The sequence below is a fragment of the Triticum urartu genome, chromosome 7A (genome assembly GCF_056163025.1).
Source record: "Triticum urartu cultivar PI428250 chromosome 7A, HENAU_Tu73, whole genome shotgun sequence".
NCBI lineage: Eukaryota > Viridiplantae > Streptophyta > Magnoliopsida > Poales > Poaceae > Triticum > Triticum urartu.
Genome location: NC_141879.1, coordinates 718,521,519 through 718,548,951, shown reverse-complemented (window position 1 = coordinate 718,548,951; position 27,433 = coordinate 718,521,519). Strand labels below are relative to the sequence as shown.

General features: G+C 47.0%; 3 protein-coding genes across 3 annotated transcripts; all 3 read left to right on the top strand.

Moving 5' to 3' along the window:
* Positions 1–17,507: 17,507 nt before the first annotated feature.
* LOC147962162 (putative magnesium transporter NIPA6) lies at positions 17,508–21,340 on the top strand. The gene is made up of 9 exons (XM_087537746.1): positions 17,508–18,013; positions 18,921–18,977; positions 19,059–19,149; positions 19,236–19,396; positions 19,494–19,621; positions 19,696–19,833; positions 20,114–20,206; positions 20,293–20,410; positions 20,819–21,340. The coding sequence occupies exons 1-9, from the start codon at positions 17,890–17,892 to the stop codon at positions 20,938–20,940; spliced, it is 1,032 nt and encodes a 343-aa protein (XP_087393872.1). The 5' UTR covers positions 17,508–17,889; the 3' UTR covers positions 20,941–21,340.
* Positions 21,341–21,674: 334 nt separating this feature from the next.
* On the top strand, positions 21,675–23,195 carry LOC147962161 (very-long-chain 3-oxoacyl-CoA reductase 1-like). The gene is made up of 2 exons (XM_087537745.1): positions 21,675–22,014; positions 22,100–23,195. The coding sequence occupies exons 1-2, from the start codon at positions 21,675–21,677 to the stop codon at positions 22,756–22,758; spliced, it is 999 nt and encodes a 332-aa protein (XP_087393871.1). The 3' UTR covers positions 22,759–23,195.
* Positions 23,196–25,779: 2,584 nt separating this feature from the next.
* On the top strand, positions 25,780–26,502 carry LOC147962160 (large ribosomal subunit protein eL27x-like). The gene has a single exon (XM_087535384.1). It carries the CDS (start codon positions 25,873–25,875, stop codon positions 26,284–26,286), a length of 414 nt encoding a protein of 137 aa, XP_087391510.1. The 5' UTR covers positions 25,780–25,872; the 3' UTR covers positions 26,287–26,502.
* The last annotated feature ends 931 nt before the right edge of the window (positions 26,503–27,433 follow it).

The window sequence follows — 27,433 nt, the reverse complement described above, 5'->3', positions numbered from 1 at the left end:
CTACGCATCAAAACCACAACGATAGTTTGTCAAATAGACTCCGTTTTAACCTTCGCAAGGACCGGGCGTAGCCACACTTTGTTCAACTAAAGTTGGAGAGACAGTCGCCCGCAAGCCACCTGTGTGCAAAGCACGTCGGGGGAACCGGTCTCGCGTAAGCGTACGCGTAAGGTTGGTCCGGGTCGTCTCGTCCAACAATGCCGCCGAACCAAAGTATGACATGCTGGTAGGCAGTATGACTTATATCGCCCACAACTCACTTGTGTTCTACTCGTGCATATAACATCAACATAAATAACCTAGGCTCGGATGCCACTGTTGGGTTTCGTAGTAATTTCAAAAAATTTCCTACGCACACGCAAGATCATGTGATGCATAGCAACGAGAGGGGAGAGTGTTATCTACGTACCCACGCAGACCGACTGCGGAAGCGTTGACGCAACGTAGAGGAAGTAGTCGTACGTCTTCACGATCCAACCGATGAAGCACCGAAACTACGGCACCTCCGAGTTCGAGCACACGTTCAGCTCGATGACAATCCCCGGACTCCGATCCAGCAAAGTGTCGGGGAAGAGTTCAGTCAGCACGACGGCGTGGTGACGATCTTGATGCACTACAGCAGCAGGGCTTCGCCTAAACTCTGCTACAGTATTATCGAGGACTATGGTGGCTGGGGGCACCGCACACGGCTAAGGAATAGATCACGTGGATCAACTTGTGTGTTCTAGGGTGCCTCTACCTCAGTATATAAAGGACCAAAGGGGGGAGGCTGGCCGGCCACAAGGGGTGCGCCAGGAGAGTCCTACTCCCTCCGGGAGTAGGATTCCCCCCCCCAATCCTAGTTGGAATAGGATTCACGGAGGGGGAAAAGAGAGAGAGGGGGCCGGCCACCTCTCCTAGTCCTAATAGGACTAGGGGAAGGAGGAGGCGCGCAGCCCATGTAGGGCTGCCTCTTCTCTTTTCCACTAAGGCCCATCATGGCCCATTTAGCTCCCGGCGGGTTCCGGTAACCTTCCCGGTACTCCGGTAAAATCCCGATTTCACCCGGAACACTTCCGATATCCAAACATAGGCTTCCAATATATCAATCTTTATGTCTCGACCATTTCGAGACTCCTCGTCATGTCCGTGATCACATCCGGGACTCTGAACAACCTTCGGTACATCAAAATGCATAAACTCATAATATAACTGTCATCGTAACCTTAAGCGTGCGGACCCTACGGGTTCGAGAACAATGTAGACATGACCGAGACTCGTCTCCGGTCAATAACCAATAGCGGGACCTGGATGCCCATATTGGCTCCTACATATTCTACGAAGATCTTTATCGGTCAGACCGCATAACAACATACGTCGTTCCCTTTGTCATCGGTATGTTACTTGCCCGAGATTTGATCGTCGGTATCCAATACCTAGTTCAATCTCGTTACCGGCAAGTCTCTTTACTCGTTCTGTAATACATCATCCCGCAACTAACTCATTTAGTTGCAATGCTTGCAAGGCTTAAGTGATGTGCATTACCGAGAGGGCCCAGAGATACCTCTCCGACAATCGGAGTGACAAAACCTAATCTCGAAATACGCCAACCCAACATGTACCTTTGGAGACACCTGTAGTACTCCTTTATAATCACCCAGTTACGTTGTGACGTTTGGTAGTACCCAAAGTGTTCCTCCAGTAAACGGGAGTTGCATAATCTCATAGTTATAGGAACATGTATAAGTCATGAAGAAAGCAATAGCAACATACTAAACGATCGGGTGCTAAGCTAATGGAATGGGTCATGTCAATCAGATCATTCAACTAATGATGTGACCTCGTTAATCAAATAACAACTCTTTGTTCATGGTTAGGAAACATAACCATCTTTGATTAACGAGCTAGTCAAGTAGAGGCATACTAGTGACACTCTGTTTGTCTATGTATTCATGTTGGGTTTCGTAGTAATTTCAAAAAATTTCCTACGCACACGCAAGATCATGTGATGCATAGCAACGATGGGGAGAGTGTTGTCTACGTACCCAACGCAGACCGACTGCGGAAGCGATGACACGACGTAGAGGAAGTAGTCGTACGTCTTCACGATCCAACCGATCAAGCACCGAAACTACGGCACCTCCGAGTTCGAGCACACGTTCAGCTCGATGACGATCCCCGGACTCCGATCCAGCAAAGTGTCAGGGCAGAGTTTCGTCAGCACGTAGGCGTGGTGACGATCTTGATGAACTACAGCAGCAAGGCTTCGCCTAAACTCCGCTACAGTATTATCGAGGTATATGGTGGCAGGGGGCACTGCACACGGCTAAGGAATATATCACGTGGATCAACTTGTGTGTCTAGAGGTGCCCCCTGCCTCCGTATATAAAGGAGTAGAGGGGGGAGGCTGGCCGGCCAAGGAGGAGGGCGCAGGAGAGTCCTACTCCCTCTAGGAGTAGGATTCCCCCCCCCCAATCCTAGTCGGAATAGGATTCGCGGAGGGGGAAAAGAGGAGGAGGGGGCCGGCCACCTCTCCTAGTCCTAATAGGACTAGGGGAAGGGGGAGGCGCACAGCCTATCTAGGGCAGCCTCTTCTCTTTTCCACCAAGGCCCACTATGGCCCATATAGCTCCCGGGGGGTTCCGATAACCCTCCCGGTATTCCGGTAAAATCCCGATTTCACCCGGAACACATCCGATATCCAAACATAGGCTTCCAATATATCAATCTTTACGTCTCGACCATTTCGAGACTCCTCGTCATGTCCATGATCACATCCGGGACTCCGAACAACCTTCGGTACATCAAAATGCATAAACTCATAATGTAACTGTCATCGTAACCTTAAGCGTGCGGACCCTACGGGTTCGAGAACAATGTAGACATGACCGAGACACATCTCCGGTCAATAACCAATAGCGGGACCTGGATGCCCATATTGGCTCCTACATATTCTACGAAGATCTTTATCGGTCAGACCGCATAACAACATACGTTGTTCCCTTTGTCATCGGTATGTTACTTGCCTGAGATTCGATCGTCGGTATCCAATACCTAGTTTAATCTTGTTATCGGCAAGTCTCTTTACTCATTCCGTAATACATCATCTCACAACTAACATATTAGTTGTAATGCTTGCAAGGCTTATGTGATGTGTATTACCGAGAGGGCCCAGAGATACCTCTCCGACAATCGGAGTGACAAATCCTAATCTCGATATACGCCAACCCAACATCTACCTTCGGAGACACCTGTAATGCTCCTTTATAATCACCCAGTTACGTTGTGACGTTTGGTAGCACCCAAAGTGTTCCTCCGGCAAACGGGAGTTGCATAATCTCATAGTCATAGGAACATGTATAAGTCATGAAGAAAGCAATAGCAACATACTAAACGATCGTGTGCTAAGCTAATGGAATGGGTCATGTCAATCAGATCATTCAACTAATGATGTGACCTCGTTAATCAAATAACAACTCATTGTTCATGGTTAGGAAACATAACCATCTTTGATTAACGAGCTAGTCAAGTAGAGGCATACTAGTGACACTTTGTTTGTCTATGTATTCACACATGTATTATGTTTCCGGTTAATACAATTTTAGCATGAATAATAAACATTTATCATGATTATAAGGAAATAAATAATAACTTTATTATTGCCTCTAGGGCATATTTCTTTCAGTCTCCCACTTGCACTAGAGTCAATAATCTAGATTACACTATAATGATTCTAACACCCATGGAGCTTTGGTGCTGATCATGTTTTGCTCATGGAAGAGGCTTAGTCAACGGGTCTACAACATTCAGATCCGTATGTTTCTTGCAAATCTCTATGTCTCCCACCTGGACTAGATCCCGGATGGAGTTGAAGCGTCTCTTGATGTGTTTGGTCCTTTTGTGAAATCTGGATTCCTTTGCCAAGGCAATTGCACCAGTATTGTCACAAAAGATTTTCATTGGACCCGATGCATTAGGTATGACACCTAGATCGGATATGAACTCCTTCATCCAGACTCCTTCGTTCGCTGCTTCCGAAGCAGCTATGTACTCCTCTTCACATGTAGATCCCGCTACGACGCTTTGTTTAGAACTGCACCAACTGACAGCTCCACCGTTTAATGTAAACATGTATCCTGTTTGCGATTTAGAATCGTCCGGATCAGTGTCAAAGCTTGCATCAACGTAACCTTTTACGGTGAGCTCTTTGTCACCTCCATATACGAGAAACATATCCTTAGTCCTTTTCAGGTATTTCAGGATGTTCTTGACCGCTGTCCAGTGATCCATTCCTGGATTACTTTGGTACCTCCCTGCTAAACTTATAGCAAGGCACACATCAGGTCTGGTACACAGCATTGCATACATGATAGATCCTATGGCTGATGCATAGGGAACATCTTTCATATTCTCTCTACCTTCTGCAGTGGTCGGGCATTGAGTCTTACTCAATTTCACACCTTGTAACACAGGCAAGAACCTTTTCTTTGCTTGATCCATTTTGAACTTCTTCAAAATTTTGTCAAGGTATGTGCTTTGTGAAAGTCCAATTAAGCGTCTTGATCTATCTCTATAGATCTTAATGCCTAATATGTAAGCAGCTTCACCGAGGTCTTTCATTGAAAAACTTTTATTCAAGTATCCCTTTATGCTATCCAGAAATTCTATATCATTTCCAATTAGCAATATGTCATCCACATATAATATCAGAAATGCTACAGAGCTCCCACTCACTTTCTTGTAAATACAGGCTTCTCCGAAAGTCTGTATAAAACCAAATGCTTTGATCACACTATCAAAACGTTTATTCCAACTCCGAGAGGCTTGCACCAGTCCATAAATGGATCGCTGGAGCTTGCACACTTTGTTAGCTCCCTTTGGATCGACAAAACCTTCCGGTTGCATCATATACAACTCTTCTTCCAGAAATCCATTCAGGAATGCAGTTTTGACATCCTTCTGCCAAATTTCATAATCATAAAATGCGGCAATCGCTAACATGATGCGGACGGACTTAAGCATCGCTACGGGTGAGAAGGTCTCATCGTAGTCAATCCCTTGAACTTGTCGAAAACCTTTCGCGACAAGTCGAGCTTTGTAGATAGTAACATTACCATCAGCGTCAGTCTTCTTCTTGAAGATCCATTTATTCTCAATTGCTTGCCGATCATCGGGCAAGTCAACCAAAGTCCATACTTTGTTCTCATACATGGATCCCATCTCAGATTTCATGGCTTCAAGCCACTTTGCGGAATCTGGGCTCATCATCGCTTCTTCATAGTTCGTAGGTTCATCATGATCTAGTAGCATGACTTCCAGAACTGGATTACCGTACCACTCTGGTGCGGATCTTACTCTGGTTGATCTACGAGGTTCAGTAGTATGTTGTTCTGAAGTTTCATGATCATTATCATTAACTTCCTCACTTATTGGTGTAGGTGTCGCAGAAACAATTTTCTATGATGTACTACTTTCCAACAAGGGAGCAGGTACAGTTACCTCGTCAAGTTCTCCTTTCCTCCCACTCACTTCTTTCGAGAGAAACTCCTTCTCAAGAAAGTTTCCGAATTTAGCAACAAAAGTCTTGCCTTCGGATCTGTGATAGAAGGTGTATCCAATAGTTTCCTTTGGATATCCTATGAAGACACACTTCTCCGATTTGGGTTCGAGCTTGTCAGGTTGAAGCTTTTTCACATAAGCATCGCAGCCCCAAACTTTCAGAAACGACAACTTTGGTTTCTTGCCAAACCATAGTTCATAAGGCGTCGTCTCAACGGATTTTGATGGTGCCCTATTTAACGTGAATGCGGCCGTCTCTAAATCATAACCCCAAAATGATAGCGGTAAATCAGTAAGAGACATCATAGATCGCACCATATCTAGTAAAGTACGATTACGACGTTCGGACACACCATTACGTTGTGGTTTTCCGGGTGGCGTGAGTTGCGAAACTATTCCACAGTTTTTCAAATGTACACCAAACTCGTAACTCAAATATTCTCCTCCACGATCAGATCGTAGAAACTTTATTTTCTTGTTACGATGATTTTCAACTTCACTCTGAAATTCTTTGAACCTTTCAAATGTTTCAGATTTATGTTTCATTAAGTAAATATACCCATATCTGCTTAAATCATCTGTGAAGGTGAGAAAATAACGATATCCGCCACGAGCCTCAATATTCATCGGACCACATACATCGGTATGTATGATTTCCAACAAATCTGTTGCTCTCTCCATAGTACCGGAGAACGGTGTTTTAGTCATCTTGCCCATGAGGCACGGTTCGCAAGTACCAAGTGATTCATAATCAAGTGGTTCCAAAAGTCCATCAGTATGGAGTTTCTTCATGCGCTTTATACCGATATGACCTAAACGACAGTGCCACAAATAAGTTGCACTTTCATTATCAACTCTGCATCTTTTGGCTTCAACATTATGAATATGTGTATTACTACTATCGAGATTTAATAAGAATAGACCACTCTTCAAGGGTGCATGACCATAAAAGATATTACTCATATAAATAGAACAACCATTATTCTCTGATTTAAATGAATAACCGTCTCGCATTAAACAAGATCCAGATATAATGTTCATGCTCAACGCTGGCACCAAATAACAATTATTTAGGTCTAATATTAATCCCGAAGGTAGATGTAGAGGTAGCGTGCCGACCGCGATCACATCGACTTTGGAACCGTTTCCCACGCGCATCGTCACCTCGTCCTTAGCCAATCTTCGCTTAATCCGTAGCCCCTGTTTCGAGTTGCAAATATTAGCAACAGAACCAGTATCAAATACCCAGGTGCTACTGCGAGCATTAGTAAGGTACACATCAATAACATGTATATCAAATATACCTTTGTTCACTTTGCCATCCTTCTTATCCGCCAAATACTTGGGGCAGTTCCGCTTCCAGTGACCAGTCTGCTTGCAGTAGAAGCACTCAGTTTCAGGCTTAGGTCCAGACTTGGGTTTCTTCTCTTGAGCAGCAACTGTCTTGCTGTTCTTCTTGAAGTTCCCCTTCTTCTTTCCTTTGCCCTTTTTCTTGAAACTAGTGGTCTTGTTGACCATCAACACTTGATGCTCTTTCTTGATTTCTACCTCCGCACCTTTCAGCATCGCGAAGAGCTCGGGAATAGTCTTGTTCATCCCTTGCATATTATAGTTCATCACGAAGCTCTTGTAGCTTGGTGGCAGTGATTGGAGAATTCTGTCAATGACGCAATCATCTGGAAGATTAACTCCCAATTGAATCAAGTGATTATTATACCCAGACATTTTGAGTATATGCTCACTGACAGAACTGTTCTCCTCCATCTTGCAGCTATAGAATTTATTGGAGACTTCATATCTCTCAATCCGGGCATTTGCTTGAAATATTAACTTCAACTCCTGGAACATCTCATATGCTCCATGATGTTCAAAACGTCGTTGAAGTCCCGATTCTAAGCCGTAAAGCATGGCACACTGAACTATCGAGTAGTCATCAGCTTTGCTCTGCCAGACGTTCATAACATCTGGCGTTGCTCCAGCAGCAGGCCTGGCACCCAGCGGTGCTTCCAGGACGTAATTCTTCTGTGCAGCAATGAGGATAATCCTCAAGTTACGGACCCAGTCCGTGTAATTGCTACCATCATCTTTCAACTTTGCTTTCTCAAGGAACGCATTAAAATTCAACGGAACAACAGCACGAGCCATCTATCTACAATCAACATAAACAAGCAAGATACTATCAGGGACTAAGTTCATGATAAATGTAAGTTCAATTAATCAAATTACTTAAGAACTCCCACTTAGATAGACATCCCTCTAATCCTCTAAGTGATCACGTGATCCAAATCAACTAAACCATGTCCGATCATCACGTGAGATGGAGTAGTTTCATCGGTGAACATCATTATGTTGATCATATCTACTATATGATTCACGCTCGACCTTTCGGTCTCCGTGTTTCGAGGCCATATCTGTACATGCTTGGCTCGTCAAGTATAACCTGAGTATTCTGCTGCGCAACTGTTTTGCACCCGTTGTATTTGAACGTAGAGCCTATCACACCCGATCATCACGTGGTGTCTCAGCATGAAGAACTTTCGCAACGGTGCATACTCAGGGAGAACACTTCTTGATAATTTAGTGAGAGATCATCTTATAATGCTACCGTCAATCAAAGCAAGATAAGATGCATAAAAGATAAACATCACATGCAATCAATATAAGTGATATGATATGGCCATCATCATCTTGTGCCTGTGATCTCCATCTCCGAAGCACCGTCATGATCACCATCGTCACCGGCGCGACACCTTGATCTCCATCGTAGCATCGTTGTCGTCTCGCCAATCTTATGCTTCCACGACTATCACTACCGTTTAGTAATAAGGTAAAGCATTACATCGCGATTGCATTGCATACAATAAAGCGACAACCATATGGCTCCTGCCAGTTGCCGATAACTCGGTTACAAAACATGATCATCTCATACAATAAAATTCAGCATCATGCCTTGACCATATCACATCACAACATGCCCTGCAAAAACAAGTTAGACGTCCTCTACTTTGTTGTTGCATGTTTTACGTGGCTGCTACGGGCTTAAGGAAGAACCAATCTCACCTACGCATCAAAACCACAACGATAGTTTGTCAAATAGACTCCGTTTTAACCTTCACAAGGACCGGGCGTAGCCACACTCGGTTCAACTAAAGTTGGAGAGACAGTCGCCCGCAAGCCATCTATGTGCAAAGCACGTCGAGGGAACCGGTCTCGCGTAAGCGTACGCGTAAGGTTGGTCCGGATCGTCTCGTCCAACAATACCGCCGAACCAAAGTATGACATGCTGGTAGGCAGTATGACTTGTATCGTCCACAACTCACTTGTGTTCTACTCGTGCATATAACATCAACATAAATAACCTAGGCTCGGATGCCACTGTTGGGTTTCGTAGTAATTTCAAAAAATTTCCTACGCACACGCAAGATCATGTGATGCATAACAACGATGGGGAGAGTGTTGTCTACGTACCCAACGCAGACCGACTGCGGAAGCGATGACACAACGTAGAGGAAGTAGTCGTACATCTTCACGATCCAACCGATCAAGCACCGAAACTACGGCACCTCCGAGTTCGAGCACACGTTCAGCTCGATGACGATCCCCGGACTCCGATCCAGCAAAGTGTCGGGGCAGAGTTTCGTCAGCACGACGGCGTGGTGACGATCTTGATGAACTACAGCAGCAGGGCTTCGCCTAAACTCCGCTACAGTATTATCGAGGTATATGGTGGCAGGGGGCACCGCACACGGCTAAGGAATAGATCACGTGGATCAACTTGTGTGTCTAGAGGTGCCCCCTGCCTCCGTATATAAAGGAGTAGAGGGGGGAAGCTGGCCAGCCAAGGAGGAGGGCGCAGGAGAGTCCTACTCCCTCTAGGAGTAGGATTCCCCCCCCCCCAATCCTAGTCGGAATAGGATTCGCGGAGGGGGAAAAGAGGAGGAGGGGGCCGGCCACCTCTCCTAGTCCTAATAGGACTAGGGGAAGGGGAAGGCGCACAGCCCATCTAGGGCAGCCTCTTCTCTTTTCCACCAAGGCCCACTATCGCCCATATAGCTCCTGGGGGGTTCCGGTAACCCTCCCGGTATTCCGGTAAAATCCCGATTTCACCCGGAACACATCTGATATCCAAACATAGGCTTCCAATATATCAATCTTTACGTCTCGACCATTTCGAGACTCCTCGTCATGTCCATGATCACATCCGGGACTCCGAACAACCTTCGGTATATCAAAATGCATAAACTCATAATGTAACTGTCATCGTAACCTTAAGCGTGCGGACCCTACGGGTTCGAGAACAATGTAGACATGACCGAGACACGTCTCCGGTCAATAACCAATAGCGGGACCTGGATGCCCATATTGGCTCCTACATATTCTACGAAGATCTTTATCGGTCAGACCGCATAACAACATACGTTGTTCCCTTTGTCATCGGTATGTTACTTGCCCGAGATTCGATCGTCGGTATCCAATACCTAGTTTAATCTCGTTATCGGCAAGTCTCTTTACTCGTTCCTTAATACATCATCTCACAACTAACATATTAGTTGTAATGCTTGCAAGGCTTATGTGATGTGTATTACCGAGAGGGCCCAGAGATACCTCTCCGACAATCGGAGTGACAAATCCTACTCTCGATATACTCCAACCCAACATCTACCTTCGGAGACACCTGTAATGCTCCTTTATAATCACCCAGTTACGTTGTGACGTTTGGTAGCACCCAAAGTGTTCCTCCGGCAAACGGGAGTTGCATAATCTCATAGTCATAGGAACATGTATAAGTCATGAAGAAAGCAATAGCAACATACTAAACGATCATGTGCTAAGCTAATGGAATGGGTCATGTCAATCAGATCATTCAACTAATGATGTGACCTCGTTAATCAAATAACAACTCATTGTTCATGGTTAGGAAACATAACCATCTTTGATTAACGAGCTAGTCAAGTAGAGGCATACTAGTGACACTTTGTTTGTCTATGTATTCACACATGTATTATGTTTCCGGTTAATACAATTCTAGCATGAATAATAAACATTTATCATGATTATAAGGAAATAAATAATAACTTTATTATTGCCTCTAGGGCATATTTCCTTCAATTCACACATGTATTATGTTTCCGGTTAATACAATTCTAGCATGAATAATAAACATTTATCATGATATAAGGAAATAAATAATAACTTTATTATTGCCTCTAGGGCTTATTTCCTTCAGACATGACTGAGATGACTCTCCGGTCAATAACCAACGGCGGGATCTGGATACCCATATTGGCTCCCACATGCTCCTCGATGATCTCATCGGATGAAGCACGATGTCGAGGATTCGATCAATCCCGTATACAATTCCCTTTGTCAATCGGTACGTTACTTGCCCGAGACTCGATCGTCGGTATCCCTATACCTCGTTCAATCTCGTTACCGGCAAGTCACTTTACTCGTACCGTAATGCATGATCCCGTGATCAACCACTTGGTCACATTGAGCTCATTATGATGATGCATTACCGAGTGGGCCCAGAGATACCTCTCCGTCATACGGAGTGACAAATCCCAGTCTCGATTCGTGCCAACCCAACAGACACTCTCGGAGATACCCGCAGTGTACCTTTATAGTCACCCAGTTACGTTGTGACATTTGGCATACCCAAAGCACTCCTACGGTATCCGGTAGTTGCACAATCTCATGGTCTAAGGAGATGATACTTGACATTCGGAAAAGCTATAGCAAACGAACTACACGATCTTTGAGCTATGCTTAGGATTGGGTCTTGTCCATCACATCATTCTCCTAATGATGTGATCCCGTTATCAATGACATCCAATGTCCATAGCCAGGAAACCATGACTATCTTTTGATCAACGAGCTAGTCGACTAGAGGCTCACTAGGGACGTGTTGTGGTCTATGTATTCACACATGTATTATGATTTCCGGATAACACAATTATATCATGAACAATAGACAATTATCATGAACAAAGAAATATAATAATAACCATTTTATTATTGCCTCTAGGGCATATTTCCAACAGTCTCCCACTTGCACTAGAGTCAATAGTCTAGTTACATTGTGATGAATCGAACACCCATGCAGTTCTGGTGTTGATCATGTTTTGCTCTAGGGAGAGGTTTAGTCAACGGATCTGCCACATTCAGGCCCGTATGTACATTACAAATATCTATGTCTCCATTTTGAACACTTTCACGAATGGAGTTGAAGCGACGCTTGATATGCCTGGTCTTCCTGTGAAACCTGGGCTCCTTGGCAAGGGCAATAGCTCCAGTGTTGTCACAGAAGAGAGTCATCGGGCCCGACGCATTGGGTATGACTCCTAGGTCGGTAATGAACTCCTTCACCCAGATTGCCTCTTGTGCTGCCTCCGAGGCTGCCATGTACTCCGCCTCACATGTAGATCCCGCCACAACGCTTTGCTTGCGACTGCACCAACTTACTGCCCCACCATTCAAAATATACACGTATCGGGTTTGTGACTTAGAGTCATCCAGATCTGTGTCGAAGCTAGCATCGACGTAACCCTTTACGACGAGCTCTTCGTCACCTCCATAAACGAGAAACATATCCTTAGTCCTCTTCAGGTACTTCATGATATTCTTGACCGCTGTCCAGTGTTCCATGCCGGGATTACTTTGGTACCTTCCTACCAAACTTACGGCAAGGTTTACATTCGGTCTGGTACACATCATAGCATACATGATAGACCCTATGGCTGAGGCATAGGGGACGACACTCATCTTTTCTCTATCTTCTGCCGTGGTCGGGCATTGAGCCGTGCTCAATCTCGTACCTTGCAATACAGGCAAGAACCCCTTCTTTGACTGATCCATATTGAACTTCTTCAATATCTTGTCAAGGTACATACTCTGTGAAAGACCAATGAGGCGTCTCGATCTATCTCTATAGATCTTGATGCCTAATATGTAATCAGCTTCTCCAAGATCCTTCATTGAAAAACACTTGTTCAAGTAGGCCTTTATGCTTTCCAAGAATTCTATATCATTTCCCATCAACAGTATGTCATCCACATACAGTATGAGAAATGCTACAGAGCTCTCACTCACTTTCTTGTAAATGCAGGCTTCTCCATAAGTCTGCGTAAACCCAAACGCTTTGATCATCTCATCAAAACGAATGTTCCAACTCCGAGATGCTTGCACCAGCCCATAGATCGAGCGTTGCAGCTTGCACACCTTGTCAGCATTCTTAGAATTCAACAAACCTTCCGGCTGCATCATATACAATTCTTCCTTAAGAAAACCATTAAGGAATGCCGTTTTGACGTCCATTTGCCATATCTCATAATCATAGAATGCGGCAATTGCTAACATGATTTGGACGGACTTCAGCTTCGCTACGGGTGAGAAAGTCTCATCGTAGTCAACCCCTTGAACTTGTCGATAACCCTTAGCGACAAGCCGAGCTTTATAGATGGTTACATTACCATCCGCGTCTGTCTTCTTCTTAAAGATCCATTTATTTTCTTTGGCTCGCCGATCATCGGGCAAGTCAGTCAAAGTCCATACTTCGTTTTCATACATGGATCCTATCTCGGATTTCATGGCTTCCAGCCATTTGTCAGAATCTGGGCCCGCCATCGCTTCCTCATAGTTCGAAGGTTCACCGTTGTCTAGCAACATGATTTCCAGGACAGGGTTGCCGTACCACTCTGGTGTGGAACGTGTCCTTGTGGACCTATGAAGTTCAGTAGCAACTTGATTTGAAATACCTTGATCATCATCATTAATTTCCTCTCCAGTGGATGTAGGCACCACAGGAATATTTTCCTGAGCTGCACTACTTTCCGGTTCAAGAGGTAGTACTTCATCGAGTTCTACTTTCCTCCCACTCACTCCTTTCGAGAGAAACTCTTTTTCCAGAAAGGATCCGTTCTTGGCAACAAAGATCTTGCCTTCGGATCTAAGGTAGAAGGTATACCCAATGGTTTCCTTAGGGTATCCTATGAAGACGCATTTTTCCGACTTGGGTTCGAGCTTTTCAGGTTGAAGTTTCTTGACATAAGCATCGCATCCCCAAATTTTTAGAAACGACAGCTTAGGTTTCTTCCCAAACCATAATTCATACGGTGTCGTCTCAACGGATTTTGACGGAGCCCTATTTAAAGTGAATGCGGCAGTCTCTAAAGCATAGCCCCAAAATGACAGCGGTAAATCGGTAAGAGACATCATAGATCGCACCATATCCAATAGAGTGCGATTACGACGTTCGGACACACCATTACGCTGAGGTGTTTCAGGCGGCGTGAGTTGTGAAACTATTCCACATTTCCTTAAGTGTGTGCCAAATTCGTGACTCAAGTATTCTCCCCCACGATCTGATCGCAAGAACTTGATTTTCTTGTCACGTTGATTCTCAACCTCTCACTCTGAAATTCCTTGAACTTTTCAAAGGTCTCAGACTTGTGTTTCATTAAGTAGACATACCCATATCTACTCAAGTCATCAGTGAGGGTGAGAACGTAACGATAGCCATCGCGAGCCTCAACACTCATTGGACCGCACACATCAGTATGTATGATTTCCAATAAGTTGGTTGCTCGCTCCATTGTTCCTGAGAATGGAGTCTTGGTCATTTTACCCATGAGGCATGGTTCGCACGTGTCAAATGATCCGTAATCAAGAGACTCCAAAAGTCCATCTGCATGGAGCTTCTTCATGCGTTTGACACCAATGTGACCAAAACGGCAGTGCCACAAGTAACTTTTGACCATTTAGTTTGGTGGTGACCAAATCATTCCTACATGAACAAACAAATACGGGCTCGGCAGATCGATCTAGTAGCATGTACCTTGTCCTTATTGCAAAAATTGCGAAGATGCTAAAGGAGGGCCGCTCCTTGACCGCGATCAAGAGTTTCATTCAGACCCCTTTCCCCTCTCGCGGCGCTCCCGCGAGCGCCCCGAGGGGAACCCTAAATCGCCGCCCCTTCCTCCCCATCCTCTGCCCGCCTCCCTCGCCGCCGCCTAGCAGGGCCGCCGGGTGAAGCCCGGCCGGCTGGGGCGGCGGCGGGGCCTTCTTCTCCCCTCCGCCCGTGGTCCATGGCCGACGTGGGACGGCTTCGCGTGCGGGGGCGCTGGCCTATGGCGGGGGCGAGCGGCGCGGCGGCGATCCGTCGGGATGGCGTCGGAGGTCCCTGGTGGCGGCTCGGCGACATCTTGGTGGGTGCTTGCGGCGTGGCGGCTGTGGTAGGGCCAGATCGGGCGGTGGCGGGCCAGCACGGTCCTGGCCAGATCCTTGCGGATTTGGTCCCCGGTGGCGGCGGCGTCGCAGGGTGGCGGCGGAGGTCCTCCTGGGACCTGCGTCCAGGTGGCTTGCAGCGGCGTGGCTGCAGCCCGTGGTCGGCCGGTCTGCTCACGGCACCGGCGGGTCTTGCTCCGGCGTGTGGTTGTCTGCGGCTTTCTCGGGTGAGCTTCCTTCCTCCCCTACGGACTCAGGGACGGGCGCGACGGGCAGGGGTGGTTCCATGGTGAGGTGTTGGTGTGCCGGTGGGCTTGCCGGAGGTGGCTGTGGACTTCGGGTAGGGGGCAGGGGTTCCCCTCCGTTGCATCTGGCGGCTGCTCCGTGGCCGCCGGAGTTCCTCTGGCCCAGATCTGGCCGTCGCGGCCACCAACCCTGCCAAGGCTTCCGCTTTGGGGTGGAAAGTCTACTCCTCTCCGGTCGGTCCTGTCGGTACTGTGTGTCTGTGGTCGAGGATGGGGCTCGGATGCTTGGGCGGCGGCCCTGCTGGTGGGAGCCGGGGTGCTTGTGGGCGTAGTACGCGGCTCGGGCGCTGTTCGGTCACCATGGCCGTGTGGGCGGCATGGTGGCCAGGGTGTGTCGTTCAATGGTGGTGGCGCGGCTGTCCGTACCCCAATTTGGTGAAGGTGAGTGTTGGCCGGGGTGAAAACCCGCTCTGTCTTGTCAGGCTGGCGATGGCGGCGTTCCAGCATCGTTCCCTTCTTGAAGGCATCGTCGCGGTATCTCGCTTGTAACTGAGGTGCTCCGGGGGAAACCCTAATCCTTGGATTGGGCGGTGGCGGCGATCCGGCGTCGTTCCTTTCTTGAAGGCACCGCCTTGGAGCCCATTGTTCGTCATGCACGGCTTCTCCTCATCGTGGTGCTTCTTCCATGGTTGAGGGCTCCGACAACTTCATAGTAGTGCTTAGGGTGTTATCCGTTGTTTGCTTGGAGTAGTTTGGGGTGATGTTGCTGTTTTCAACGTCCTTGTATCTGCCTTGAGTGTGTGTGTTGTGTTGGTGTGGGGTGTGTGTTTGTATCGACTTGCTCGGTGATTGGTGCTTTATTTATAAAACGGGGGAAACCTTTTTTCTCAAAAAGATCACTCGTGCGCAGGACAAGGTTGAACACGCTATGGCAGATATAGGACGTGGACAACAAAGGATGGGTTGTTTGCTTGCAATGTTCCTCACGAGATTAGCATTGTGGTTATGAACGATTGTTACACTATGATCAATTAAGTAATGAAATGCTTCCCCCCACATATAAATCAAATACGAGGCAAATGGTCAAAAGCTGACGCCGACTTATTTTACCAGGTATATAGAAAACAACTATTCAGGAAACTATTTGTTGACCCATCTTAGGCCATCTTCAACAGGTTGTATGTTAGTCTTGTTGGTAGAATGTCCATGTCATCAACCAACAAGTTATCATACAACTACTTCAATGGATTGTATGTAAGCTATCCAATAGATGGTAAGAAAATAAATGTGATTGCTCTCTATTTCACCTAGGAGCTTGTGCAAAGGTTGTTGGTTAAACTACATACAACTTTGCTCTCTTTCTACATTTATTACATGCCACATCATCACTATGTCCTAGGTGGCAAATTTACCAACACCTATCTTACAACTGTTGAAGATGCCCTTATCCAGCGTCTTCAATAGTTTGGTGGTGACTATGGTGATACGACCAGCAATGTCATTGTTTCTCAGCTTTGGAGGCGCAACCATTCTTGGGCGTAGCGAAGGCAGGGCCAACACCCGGCAGCGGCACGATGGATGGGGTGATCGGGCGGAGGTAGGGCCAGCACGCGACGTCAGTAGCACAGTAGTTTGCTGGATCTATCTGGCGGAGAACGGGGGCATTGCCAGGAACGATGCGGTGACGCTAGCACGGAGCGACTAGAAGACGGGGCTAGGCCGTGGGGACGCCGTCGGTAGTATGCAACAAACAGCAGTCGTCAAATTCGTTGCACGGGGTGCGTGGTTGATGGCGAGAGGCGGCGCAGATGTAGGTGGGGGAGATTAGGGGAGGGTCACGACCTAGGGCTCAAGCTGTAGCATGCGGCGTGTTACCTTTGATTTTTTTCTTCAATCGGGATCCGCGCGATTTTGGGGGCCATGTGCGGTCGATTACTCTGACTTGTTCAGCAACACCGACTACATGAGGAAAACGACCCTCAAGCGACGAAACCGTTTTGTTAGACCCAACCATCGAAGACGGGATCATGTGTTTCCACCCTGAAGATCAAACATGAACAAATACAGGGCAATGTCTTTGATAAGGTCAGTGTCATTTTCTTCTTCTCTATACAAACGCGTTTCCGAAATCCAACCTTACGATTTTCGAAACATGACAGAGGCATTACCGAATTTTGAATTCGACGGTAGTGGTCGGACGGAAAAAAATTATATGAGACCAGATCTCACGGTTAGCAGGTGAGACCCGTCCTGATGGATGACACGTGTCATTCACAAATCACAAAGCATCTAATCTCTCCCCCCTAATTTTAAGTGAGGGGTGGGGATACTTTATGATTTATAAATGCCACATGTCATTCATCAAGATGGGTCTCGCGTGAGACCTGGACTTATAGAATTATTTTCCGTGGTCGGACTGTCGGAGTCGAGCGATCCGTGCGACGCGGCACGTGACGCGCGTGCCTGCCGCGCAGATCCAGCTCCTCCAGCCAGCGGCCAATGGCAGACACACTCCAGGCTTCCCTTCTTGCTAGCGGCCCCACCCACGACCACCCGCCCGAAGCAGCCGCGTCGCCTCCCCCGTCCCTCTCGCGTCGCCCTTTCCAAGGAGCAGGAGCCACGACCCACGACCGGGCCGGCGGCCGGCGGGCGGACAACAACAATAGGCGGAACCACCCACCCTGGCCAGCAGCCGCCAGCACGGACGAGACAAGCGGGCGGAGACGAGAGGACAGGAGAGGCACGCGCCACCATCGGCGGCTCCTGTCGTGCGCGGGCGCCCTCCTGCTTCCCCGGAGATTTGAACCGGAGGCGCGCGGCGCCGGGGCGGGCTGCCTGTCTATCTTCTTGCTTGCTGTGGCGGCCGGCGGGAGGGGAGGGGATGGGGGCGTCGGACAACACCAAGGGGCTGGCGCTCGCGGTCGCCTCCAGCGCCTTCATCGGCGCCAGCTTCATCCTCAAGAAGATCGGCCTCATGCGCGCCGGCAAGTGCGGCGTCCGCGCAGGTACTCACCCTACCCCCACGCCACGCCATCTTCCTTCCTCCCCCCCCCCCCCCCCCCCCCCCCCTGCCGGATTCCCGATCGACGCCGGCCGCTTCTCCACGACCGGGTGGTCCTCCGCTCTGCGCCGCGCCGCTTTGCCTTGGTCAATTCCGAATCTCACGGCCGCCCCGACCTGGCCCGGCCAGCCAGTGCTTCGGATCTCGACGCTTCCTTCGATTCGCGGAGCAATGGCGTCTGGATCGGGCGATGATGCCCCGAGATTTCAAAATGTACGGGCGTGATTGCCACAGTTCGTCAAAGTCAAACCTGTGCGCTGCGGTTGTTGCTGTCTTCTGGACGCCAGCTACGACCGCGCTGATTGGCAGCCAGTCGTCTCGTAGTATCGTGCTTCCATATGGGTCAATGATAATCGAGAGGGCCTCCAGAAGATGAAACATTAACATCAACAGGATTACATAGACAGAGCCATGGTGAGAAATGAACAGTTTGGAAGTATGCTTATGCTTCAGAACACGATTCAGTCCACCTTTCTGTAAGTTGGATGGTGATTTTTCCAGGCCGGTCGATTCCAATGATGGATGGTGGCTCAAATGTCATGAACCAATTTACGGCCCGCTTTACTGCGTATGTATGCATTTGCAATATGTCTAGGATCACTGGCTTAATCAGAGATATATGAACCAAAATCCCTTAATTTACAGATGCCCTACTCCTTATTAACCTCCTGTTTGTGCTTAATTAGCATGTTGGCACTATAAAAACAAAACATTTTTGGCATTTCACCTGCTTTCTGGATATTTATATGCGAATGTTCACCCAATTCAGACTTGAGATTTGTGGTGGTAACTGTCCTACGATTCCAGCTTACATGTTTCTGTTTCTCTCTCCCTCCCTCTCTAAATTACAGGCGGAGGAGGATACACGTATCTTCTGGAGCCTCTCTGGTGGGCTGGCTTGATCACCAGTATGTTCATTCTGCACAAAGTTAGCCGTGGGTATTGATTTCATTATGCAACTAAATTTTCTTTTTCTTGACATCTACAAGTGCTGCTTGGGGAGGTCGCCAACTTTGTCGCCTATGTCTTCGCACCAGCTGTCCTCGTGACTCCTCTTGGAGCACTGAGCATAATCGTCAGGTGAATTTGCAAAACCAAAACCCTTATTTTCAATGCCATCTTTGATTCTCCCGTGCTTGACGTACAAGTTTGCTACAAATGGCCAGTTCAGTGTTAGCGCACTTTGTGCTGAAGGAGCGGCTTAACAAGCTCGGCGTTCTTGGTTGTATATCGTGCATAGTAGGTTCAGTTGTTGTCGTTCTACATGCCCCTGAAGAGCACATGCCCGATTCCGTTGAAGAAATCTGGGATCTAGCTACTCAACCAGGTGAGTCATCGGCCTGCAATCATACACCTTATGTTAGTTGTAGCACACCCACATGTCTGACAGCCTTTCTCCATATTATGGTGTCAACCATGGGCAGGATTTCTAGCATATACGGGAACAACATTGTTACTCATGGCAATAGTAGTAGTGTTCATCGAACCTCGATATGGTCAGAAGAACATACTGATATATCTGGGTATCTGCTCTTCAATGGGATCATTAACTGTAAGTGTGCTTTAATTCTGAGATGCACAGCCTAACATAAGTGAGTTTTCGAGCTGAATATCACTACTTTGTAGGTTGTTAGCATCAAAGCCGTTGGTGTTGCCATAAAGCTTACGCTGGATGGAATGAACCAGCTTGCCTATCCACACACATGGCTTTTTATTCTGGTCGCAGTTATCTGTGGTGTTTCTCAGCTAAATTACCTCAACAAGGTAGCACATCTTTTCCTCCTTCTAGTTAATTGTTACTCCTGTCCTGTGAATATGTTTTGCTTGATTGCATCTACATGAGCTTGTACTACTCGGTTTTTGACAACTTACGATTTTCATGAATTTGCTACTTATTTTGTTACTTGATTAAGTCAAACTTTATTTTCCGCTGCAGATATTAAGAATAAAATGAAGTATTATTTTACTTGGTCTAGTTGATTTAAAATTATTCTGGTGTTTTTCTCTTTTTTCTTGTTATGCTGATTTTATTCAACTTTTGCAGGCACTGGATACCTTTGATTTAGCTATGGTTTCCCCAGTTTATTATGTAATGTTTACCACCCTTACAATAGTGGCGAGTTCAATTATGTTCAAGGTAGAAAGCAACTTTAGATTGTTTAGTTAATTCAACTGGACTTTGTGGTGCGGATTGCAACTCATTCTGCTTGCTGTCAAATGCAGGACGGGGCTGGACAAAGCTTAAGTAGTATTGCTTCTGAATGCTGCGGCCTGGTAACAATCCTTTCTGGAACAATTTTGCTGCACGCAGCAAAGCAAAAAGAAGTTGCCAGTTCTCCAGGTACAATTTTGTGGTTCAGTGATGCGCGCATGTGGTACTTGTTTCAAAATGTAGCCTGTTCTGCTGCATCACCATCATCTCCTTTTTTTAAACAATAATAACTTGAAGTTTCTTAAGACACCCTTTTTTCTTCAGAAAATAAATTATGCTAAACCAACTACTCCCACTGATATTCTAAACTAAAAAGTAAACATGTTTTAGTAACTTGGAGTAATAGATCTATCAGAATGTTTCTTAACTACTGCGCACTAATTCTGATTTTCACAAAAAAAGAATAGTTCTTTTCTGCCTCAACCGCTGTTTTGAACTGGATTTGTTCTTCCAAACCGGTTATAAGCAGTTCTCTTTCATATTTCGTATCAGTATCAGATTTTGGAAAGACCTGAAAATTTATTCTTCTGTTTGCAGCATCCACTTGGCCTTTGGATAGAGGGATATCTTGGTATATCAGTGTAGGCAGCGACAATCTTCTGAGGAACGTCGAAGACGACTACTTCGCCGCTCCACAAAGTTCGCCAACCACACCCTGATCATACACTCGGAGTTAAGTCCAAATACTTTGACCGGAGAAGAAAGTCCTCGGACACTTGTAAAGAGGAAACCGTGTGAATTGCTGCGGAGTCTTAGCAGCGCCAGCATTCTGGCGGTTTTGGTTGAGAAGATGAAGATTTCGTCAGCCATTCTTTCGCCGTACGTACATAGGAACCTGTCTAGATTTCTCAAACCATTTCATACTAGGAACCTGTCTAGATTTCTCCAGTTTGTAAGTTGTTCGTGGATGAGCAGTGAGCGGGCTGAATTTGTCGGCCTGCCTGTTGTTGTTGTGCATTACGTAGAATATTTCTCATTGTGATTAGGTTTCAGAGTGGAACATCAATGCACGATTCGATTTCGACGCCATTGTTCTTCTGAGAGAATATTTCGGTTTCATTGTTGAGCTTAATTAGTTTTGGTTGAGCAGATGATATGGTTACCATATGAGCTGCAGATGTATACATTTCAGTGGAGGCTGAAGCCTCCTGTTAAATCTTTAAATGAAATTGCTGATGATATGGTTACCATATGAACTGAGGTCAAGATCGTGACATGTTGCTGCACACATCTCGGCAGGTTACCTGCATCTCTGTTCCAACAAAATTAGTGGTTGGTTTCTGGAGTGTGTCCCCTGGACAATGGGCAGTTGTGTATGCACGGACAGTACTACTGTCTACTGCTGCTACAAAACTGGCACCAAACGCGTGAACGAGGGCCAGGAGAGTGGAGAATGGCGGCTGACCTCCGGCAGACGCCGGCGTGGTTCCTCTGGTTGGCCGTCCTCGGCGCCCTCCACGTTGTGGCGTTCTCGTCCCGCCTCCTCGTCCACCTCGCGCACTGCCTGCGCCGACCCCTCCGCCGGTCCTATGGCGCGTGGGCAGTGGTCACCGGCCCGACGTCCGGCATCGGGCGGTCCGTCGCCCTGGAACTCGCCCGCCGGGGCCTCAACCTCGTCCTCGTCGGCCTCGACGCCGCGGATCTGCAGGAGGTCTCCGACACGATCAAGTCCCGTCACCCCGTGGAGACCAGGGCCGTGGTGTTCGACCTCTCCCTCGTCTCCACTCCCCAAGGTACGTGTCTACGTGGTTCACTCAAGGTCAGCATATCGGAGCGCATGGCAACACGTGATTATCTTCGCCGGTCGGCGGCGTGCAGGCGACGAGGCGCTGCGGCGGCTCCGGGACGTCGTGGAGGGGCTGGACGTGGGGCTCCTCGTCAACAACGCCGGGGTGATGAGCCCTCGCGCGGCGTTCCTGCACGAGGCGGACGCGGAGGCACTGATACGCATGATCCGCGTGAACCTGTGGGCGACGACGGAGGTGACGGCGGCGGTGATCCCCGGCATGGCGACGAGGGGCAGGGGCGCCGTGGTCAGCATGGGGTCGGCGACGTCGGAGGCCGTCGCCTCCTTCCCGCTCCACGCCGTCTACTCCGGCACCAAGCGGTACGTCGCGGTGCTCTCCAGGGGCCTCGCCGCCGAGTACGGGGGCGGAGGGGTCGACGTGCAGTGCCAGGCGCCCATGTTCGTGGCGACGGCGATGGTCGCGGGCTTCTCGGCGGTCTGGCGCCCCGCGCCGCTGGTGCCCACCGCCGGCGCCTACGCGCGCGCGGCCGTGCGCTGGGTCGGGCGCGGCGGCCCGCTCTGCGTGCCCAGCCTTCGGCACCGGCTGCTGTGGTGCCTTCTTGACGTCGTGCCGGGCGGTGTACAGGACTGGGCCTGCCTGCGCGAGGGCCTGCGGCAGAGGGAGGCGTCCCGGAGATCGTCGACGGCGTCGTCGTGCACGCCGCGTTCCAGCATGTGGAGGCAGTCTTGAACTACTCCCTCCGTTCCGAAATAGTTGTCCTAGAAATGGTTGTATTTAGACTTGTTTTAGTTGTAGATACAATCATTTCTAAGACAGGTATTTCCGGACGGAGGGAGTACCTTTAAATCTTGTCGGCGGTGAAGATACCTTGACTTGGGGTATGGAGAAGTCTCGGTATCTATTTTCTAAAATCCATGTATTACTCATTCACTCTCTAGTACTCGTAACGAGCTTAGCTCTATAGAGGAAGGGACGATTACATAAACTTCATGAGCAAATAAAGAGTTGTGGGCTGTTTTATGAAAACTTAACGTGGTTCCAAAGGTTCGAGTCTTTTGGTGGAGGGTACTTCGAGCCATACTCCTTGATTCAGTCAACTTGCAATATAGACACATTAAACAACTTGGCTTGTGTGACATTTGCAAAGCAACAGACGAGGACATATTACATGCGGTAGTCAGCTGTAGACATGCAAATAAAATTTGGATTGCAACAAGGGACTGGTTTCAGCATCATCTCCCTTGGTTGCATCCAAACATTGGCTTGTGACATCTCAATAGATCATATGTTCACTCATGTTGAGAGATACAAGATCATTAAGATTATGCACACTATATGGTCATCACGAAACCATTGCACGCACGAGCAAGATGGATATGACACAGTGCAGACTATCAAATGGGTTCATCAAACTCAGGCAATTTTGGAACTACCATTTTCTCAGAAAAAAATAGTACCCAACCAGAACCAGAGACCTCCCGAACCTAGCTGGGTTACTATCAACACCGGTGGGCGGTTGAATGTTGATGGCATGAAGGGAGGGATGGGAGGAGCGACTCAAAAACACCGAGCATTCCTTGAAGCTTGGAGCAAACCTTTACAAGGCGTGTGAGACCCATTCATAGCTGAATTATTAGCTCTTGGCGAGGCATGATCTTCGCACAACTTCGTGGTTATTCACATGTTATAATGAAGATTGGCAACTTGAAGTTAGTCAATCTATTGTGCAACGATACAAGGTCGATTGTAACACCTATCTTGAGGAGATCGGCGCGAATTTTGCTTCTCTCTTGGTTACTCATGCCCGTAGGGATGCTAATGTCCAGACCTATCATTACTCGTTTTGCTTGTACATTTGATGGTATTGAGAGCTGGCTTCATAAGCCCTGAGTGTCTTATTTCTTGCGTATGGGTGCATTATAACTGTATGTTAGTTCGTTAATAAAGCTCCCAATTTGATGTAAAAAAAGAACAAGTCATCACCAAATCAAGCAACAAACATTAAGAGGTGGCATTGGGAAGAAAATTTTCATCATGTTATCAACCCATACGAATTAGACAGTGCTTATAATCTCTTTTGATTTATTAAATGTGCACACCAATTAACCATGGCAACATCCACACACTCTTCCCCAAGAGTTCCACCGATGCTTGAAGCAATTCGTTTTACATAGTGGCAAAAAACATGTATTCGAATTATTTCTAGTGTATACAACAATTGGAAGATCACACCGCTTGCCATACGTCTGTAATGCATTGTATGTACCAAAATAGGTCATATTCTTCTACCTTCTCATGGTAGTCAATGTCTTAGTGACTCCGGATTCGAAATTAAGATAAATACACATTTTCTCAATTCTATGTTATATTTTTTATGTCTTAATCCTCTCGTACATATGGACGGGCATGGCAACATGTGCATTCATGGTCTAGTCTTTTTGTTAATAAGATAGGGAGCAGTATGCGACTTTTCTAGCAAGAGCAGTAGATCGAGTATTTTCTTATTTCTATTAAGACCGGTAAAGAACAAATACTCCAAGAGAAACGGTAACTGCACTAAATAGAAGCCCTAGACCATACATGATGCACAACCACACACGACGTGGCCACACAAGTAACTAATGTGTTCAAAGGAGGCAAAGATATGATCATACATGATGCGCAACCACACACGACGTGACCACACAAGTAACAAATGTGTTGAAAGGAGAAAAAGTATGACCATGCATGATGCACAACCGCACACGACGTGGCCAACGGAAGTAACAAATGCGTTGAAGGGAGGCAAAGTATGCAACAAACAGTGAACTGTTGCTTGGAGTTAATCAGATACACTATCTTTGGATAACATTAAAAATTTGAGGAATATTTTGGTCACCAAATACAGTTTGGATGAGAAGACCAAAATAAAAGGGGTGACTAAACAACAAGTGTTTGAATTTTTTTAACCGATCGGTCAAATCGCTCCCCATCATTCGATTGGGACCCAAAGGCTCAACCGCCTTGTTTTTCTCCAGGCTTCTTCTCCCCCAAACAAAACAGAAACAAACAAAAAAGTTATATAAGGAAGAATAAATTATAGACATTGTAGTACTCTTATAGAGAAGAAAATAAACCTAAAACAAATGACGAAAACACTCATACACAATTTGAATACAAATTGCTGTTTTTTATAGATACAAGAACAAATATACTCTAGTGCAATTTCACACTTTAGTACAATTACACATAACTTACGTGTATGCTAACAGACACCCCAAACATTCACACATACACATACAGAAAAAGAAAAACCGAGTCGATAAAAAGAAAGAAAAAAAAACAGAACCAAACACACATAAAATGGAAAAAACTGACCGAACTGACTTTTCAGTTACAGACTGTCAAATAACAAGCGATTTTTTTGAGGGGGTAATAATATGTTTTGTAAAATCTTTTTTAGGATTTTTTTGAGGGGAATGAACAATAAAAAACTATTCTTTATGGGAATGGGGAATGAACAATAAAATCTCCTCCTTGTAGATTAGCCCACGGCCCTCCACATTCGCTGGGCTAAGTAACCATCATCACGGCCTTACGACGACGTCCGAAGGCCCCTTTATCGGCCCATATAGCCTGTCAACGGAAGCCCATTCCACCCTGATCCCTAACCAACGCCCCCCCCCCACCGTCCGATCCAGATCCAACCGTCCAAACCCTCTCCCCACCACCGAAACCCTAGCGTCGCCCACCTATATAATCTCCTCCCGACCCCCGCCGCCAGTTTTCCCCCGCACACAGCCCACGAACCCTCCCCTAACCCACCGGCGGCGGCGCAGCGCATCGCGAGGAGAAGAAGCGAAGATGGTGAAGTTCCTGAAGCCGGGCAAGGCGGTGATCCTGCTGCAGGGCAGGTACGCCGGGAAGAAGGCGGTGATCGTGCGCGTGTTCGAGGAGGGCACCCGCGACCGCCCCTACGGGCACTGCCTGGTCGCCGGGCTGGCCAAGTACCCGAAGAAGGTGATCCGCAAGGACTCGGCCAAGAAGACGGCCAAGAAGTCCCGCGTCAAGGTGTTCCTCAAGCTCGTCAACTTCACCCACCTCATGCCCACCCGCTACACCCTCGACGTCGACCTCAAGGAGGTGGCCTCCGGCGCGCCCGACTCCCTCACCTCCAAGGACAAGAAGGTGGGCGCCGCCAAGGCCGCCAAGGCCAAGCTCGAGGAGAGGTTCAAGACCGGCAAGAACAGGTGGTTCTTCACCAAGCTCCGCTTCTAGGCCGTTCGTCCGACCGTGCAGGGCGTTTCTCTGCCGTTACTACTACCCGAACCCTTTACATTTTTAGTTGCTTGTTATCGGTGACTGTTGCTGCGCTTAAGATGTCCTGTTTTGGTATTGCCCATGAAGAAGACTCTGTGTTTAGCTTGGATCTTATCAGATATGATGATGTTTCATGTGTTGAATCATGTGAAGAATAGATCTTTGTTGGAATTTTGTTCAGCGTTATTACTTACTGAGATATGCTGTCTGTTGTGTCCTAATATTATTGTTGTCATGGTGCTGAATTATGTTGCATCTCTCTGTTAGTGTGTCTGTCAACTGGTCAGCGTAATGATTATCTAGGTCTGGTGCTGTTTAGGATGTTTCTTGGTTGTGTCTTCTGCTAGACTCGTTTATTAGTGGTCAGTAATGTAGAATCTCTGTGATTATTTTGTTTGGCTGTTTGGCAGTATGATCGCAACTACTTAATGCTGCACTGTATTAAAACTGGCGTTGTTTTACAGGCTATTTTGTGCTATAGGATGCTATACATTGCCTGCTGAGGAGTAGTCTTGTATTGTGTTTATGTTAAATCCCTGTATCCTTGTACTTTGTACCTTTGTTGGCTTATACAGTGCTAATGCATCAGTGGTATCACTGTATCAGTGATCTAGCTCTAATGGTTACTATGTTGTGTAGCTAGTGATATATTACACCGTAGACAAACATATGAGACACCGAGGTCCATATAAACACATTATATGACCAATTGTTGGAGAAATAGCTTGTTTAACACATTATGGAAGTGTCCATTGAAGTATAGCTCAGAATACTTAGCTTAACTTGCATAGTGAATCAAGCAGGTTTTCCCTTATTAGTTCTGTTGCTTCATCTTGCCAAACTTTGTTAGCATGTACTGTAGCATCACATCCTGGCAACTTCATTGTATCCATTTAGCATCACATCAGCTGTGCAGTGTTGTGTCACTGGTCTGTACAAGATTAGTTATGTGTTGTCTCCGGTTTGTCTCTTGTCTGCCTTTTTCTCTATATTTTGGCATATCTTCCTCCAGTGAAGATGTATGGGTTGTTTTTATCAATCCTAACATGGTATCTGAGCTTTAGCTCTTCAGGCTATAGCTCTGATTACCGAGTTGGGTTGAAAA

What these genes read in the sequence shown, in the direction of transcription:
- LOC147962162 (XM_087537746.1), top strand. Translation starts at nt 17,890, where the DNA reads ATGGGGGCGTCGGACAACACCAAGGGGCTGGCGCTCGCGGTCGCCTCC. An exon ending in GTGGGCTGGCTTGATCACCA is followed by an intron (nt 18,978 to 19,058) that starts GTATGTTCATTC and finishes GACATCTACAAG; the next exon opens with TGCTGCTTGGGGAGGTCGCC. An exon ending in GCACTGAGCATAATCGTCAG is followed by an intron (nt 19,150 to 19,235) that starts GTGAATTTGCAA and finishes ACAAATGGCCAG; the next exon opens with TTCAGTGTTAGCGCACTTTG.
- LOC147962160 (XM_087535384.1), top strand. Translation starts at nt 25,873, where the DNA reads ATGGTGAAGTTCCTGAAGCCGGGCAAGGCGGTGATCCTGCTGCAGGGC.
- LOC147962161 (XM_087537745.1), top strand. Translation starts at nt 21,675, where the DNA reads ATGGCGGCTGACCTCCGGCAGACGCCGGCGTGGTTCCTCTGGTTGGCC. An exon ending in CCTCGTCTCCACTCCCCAAG is followed by an intron (nt 22,015 to 22,099) that starts GTACGTGTCTAC and finishes GGCGGCGTGCAG; the next exon opens with GCGACGAGGCGCTGCGGCGG.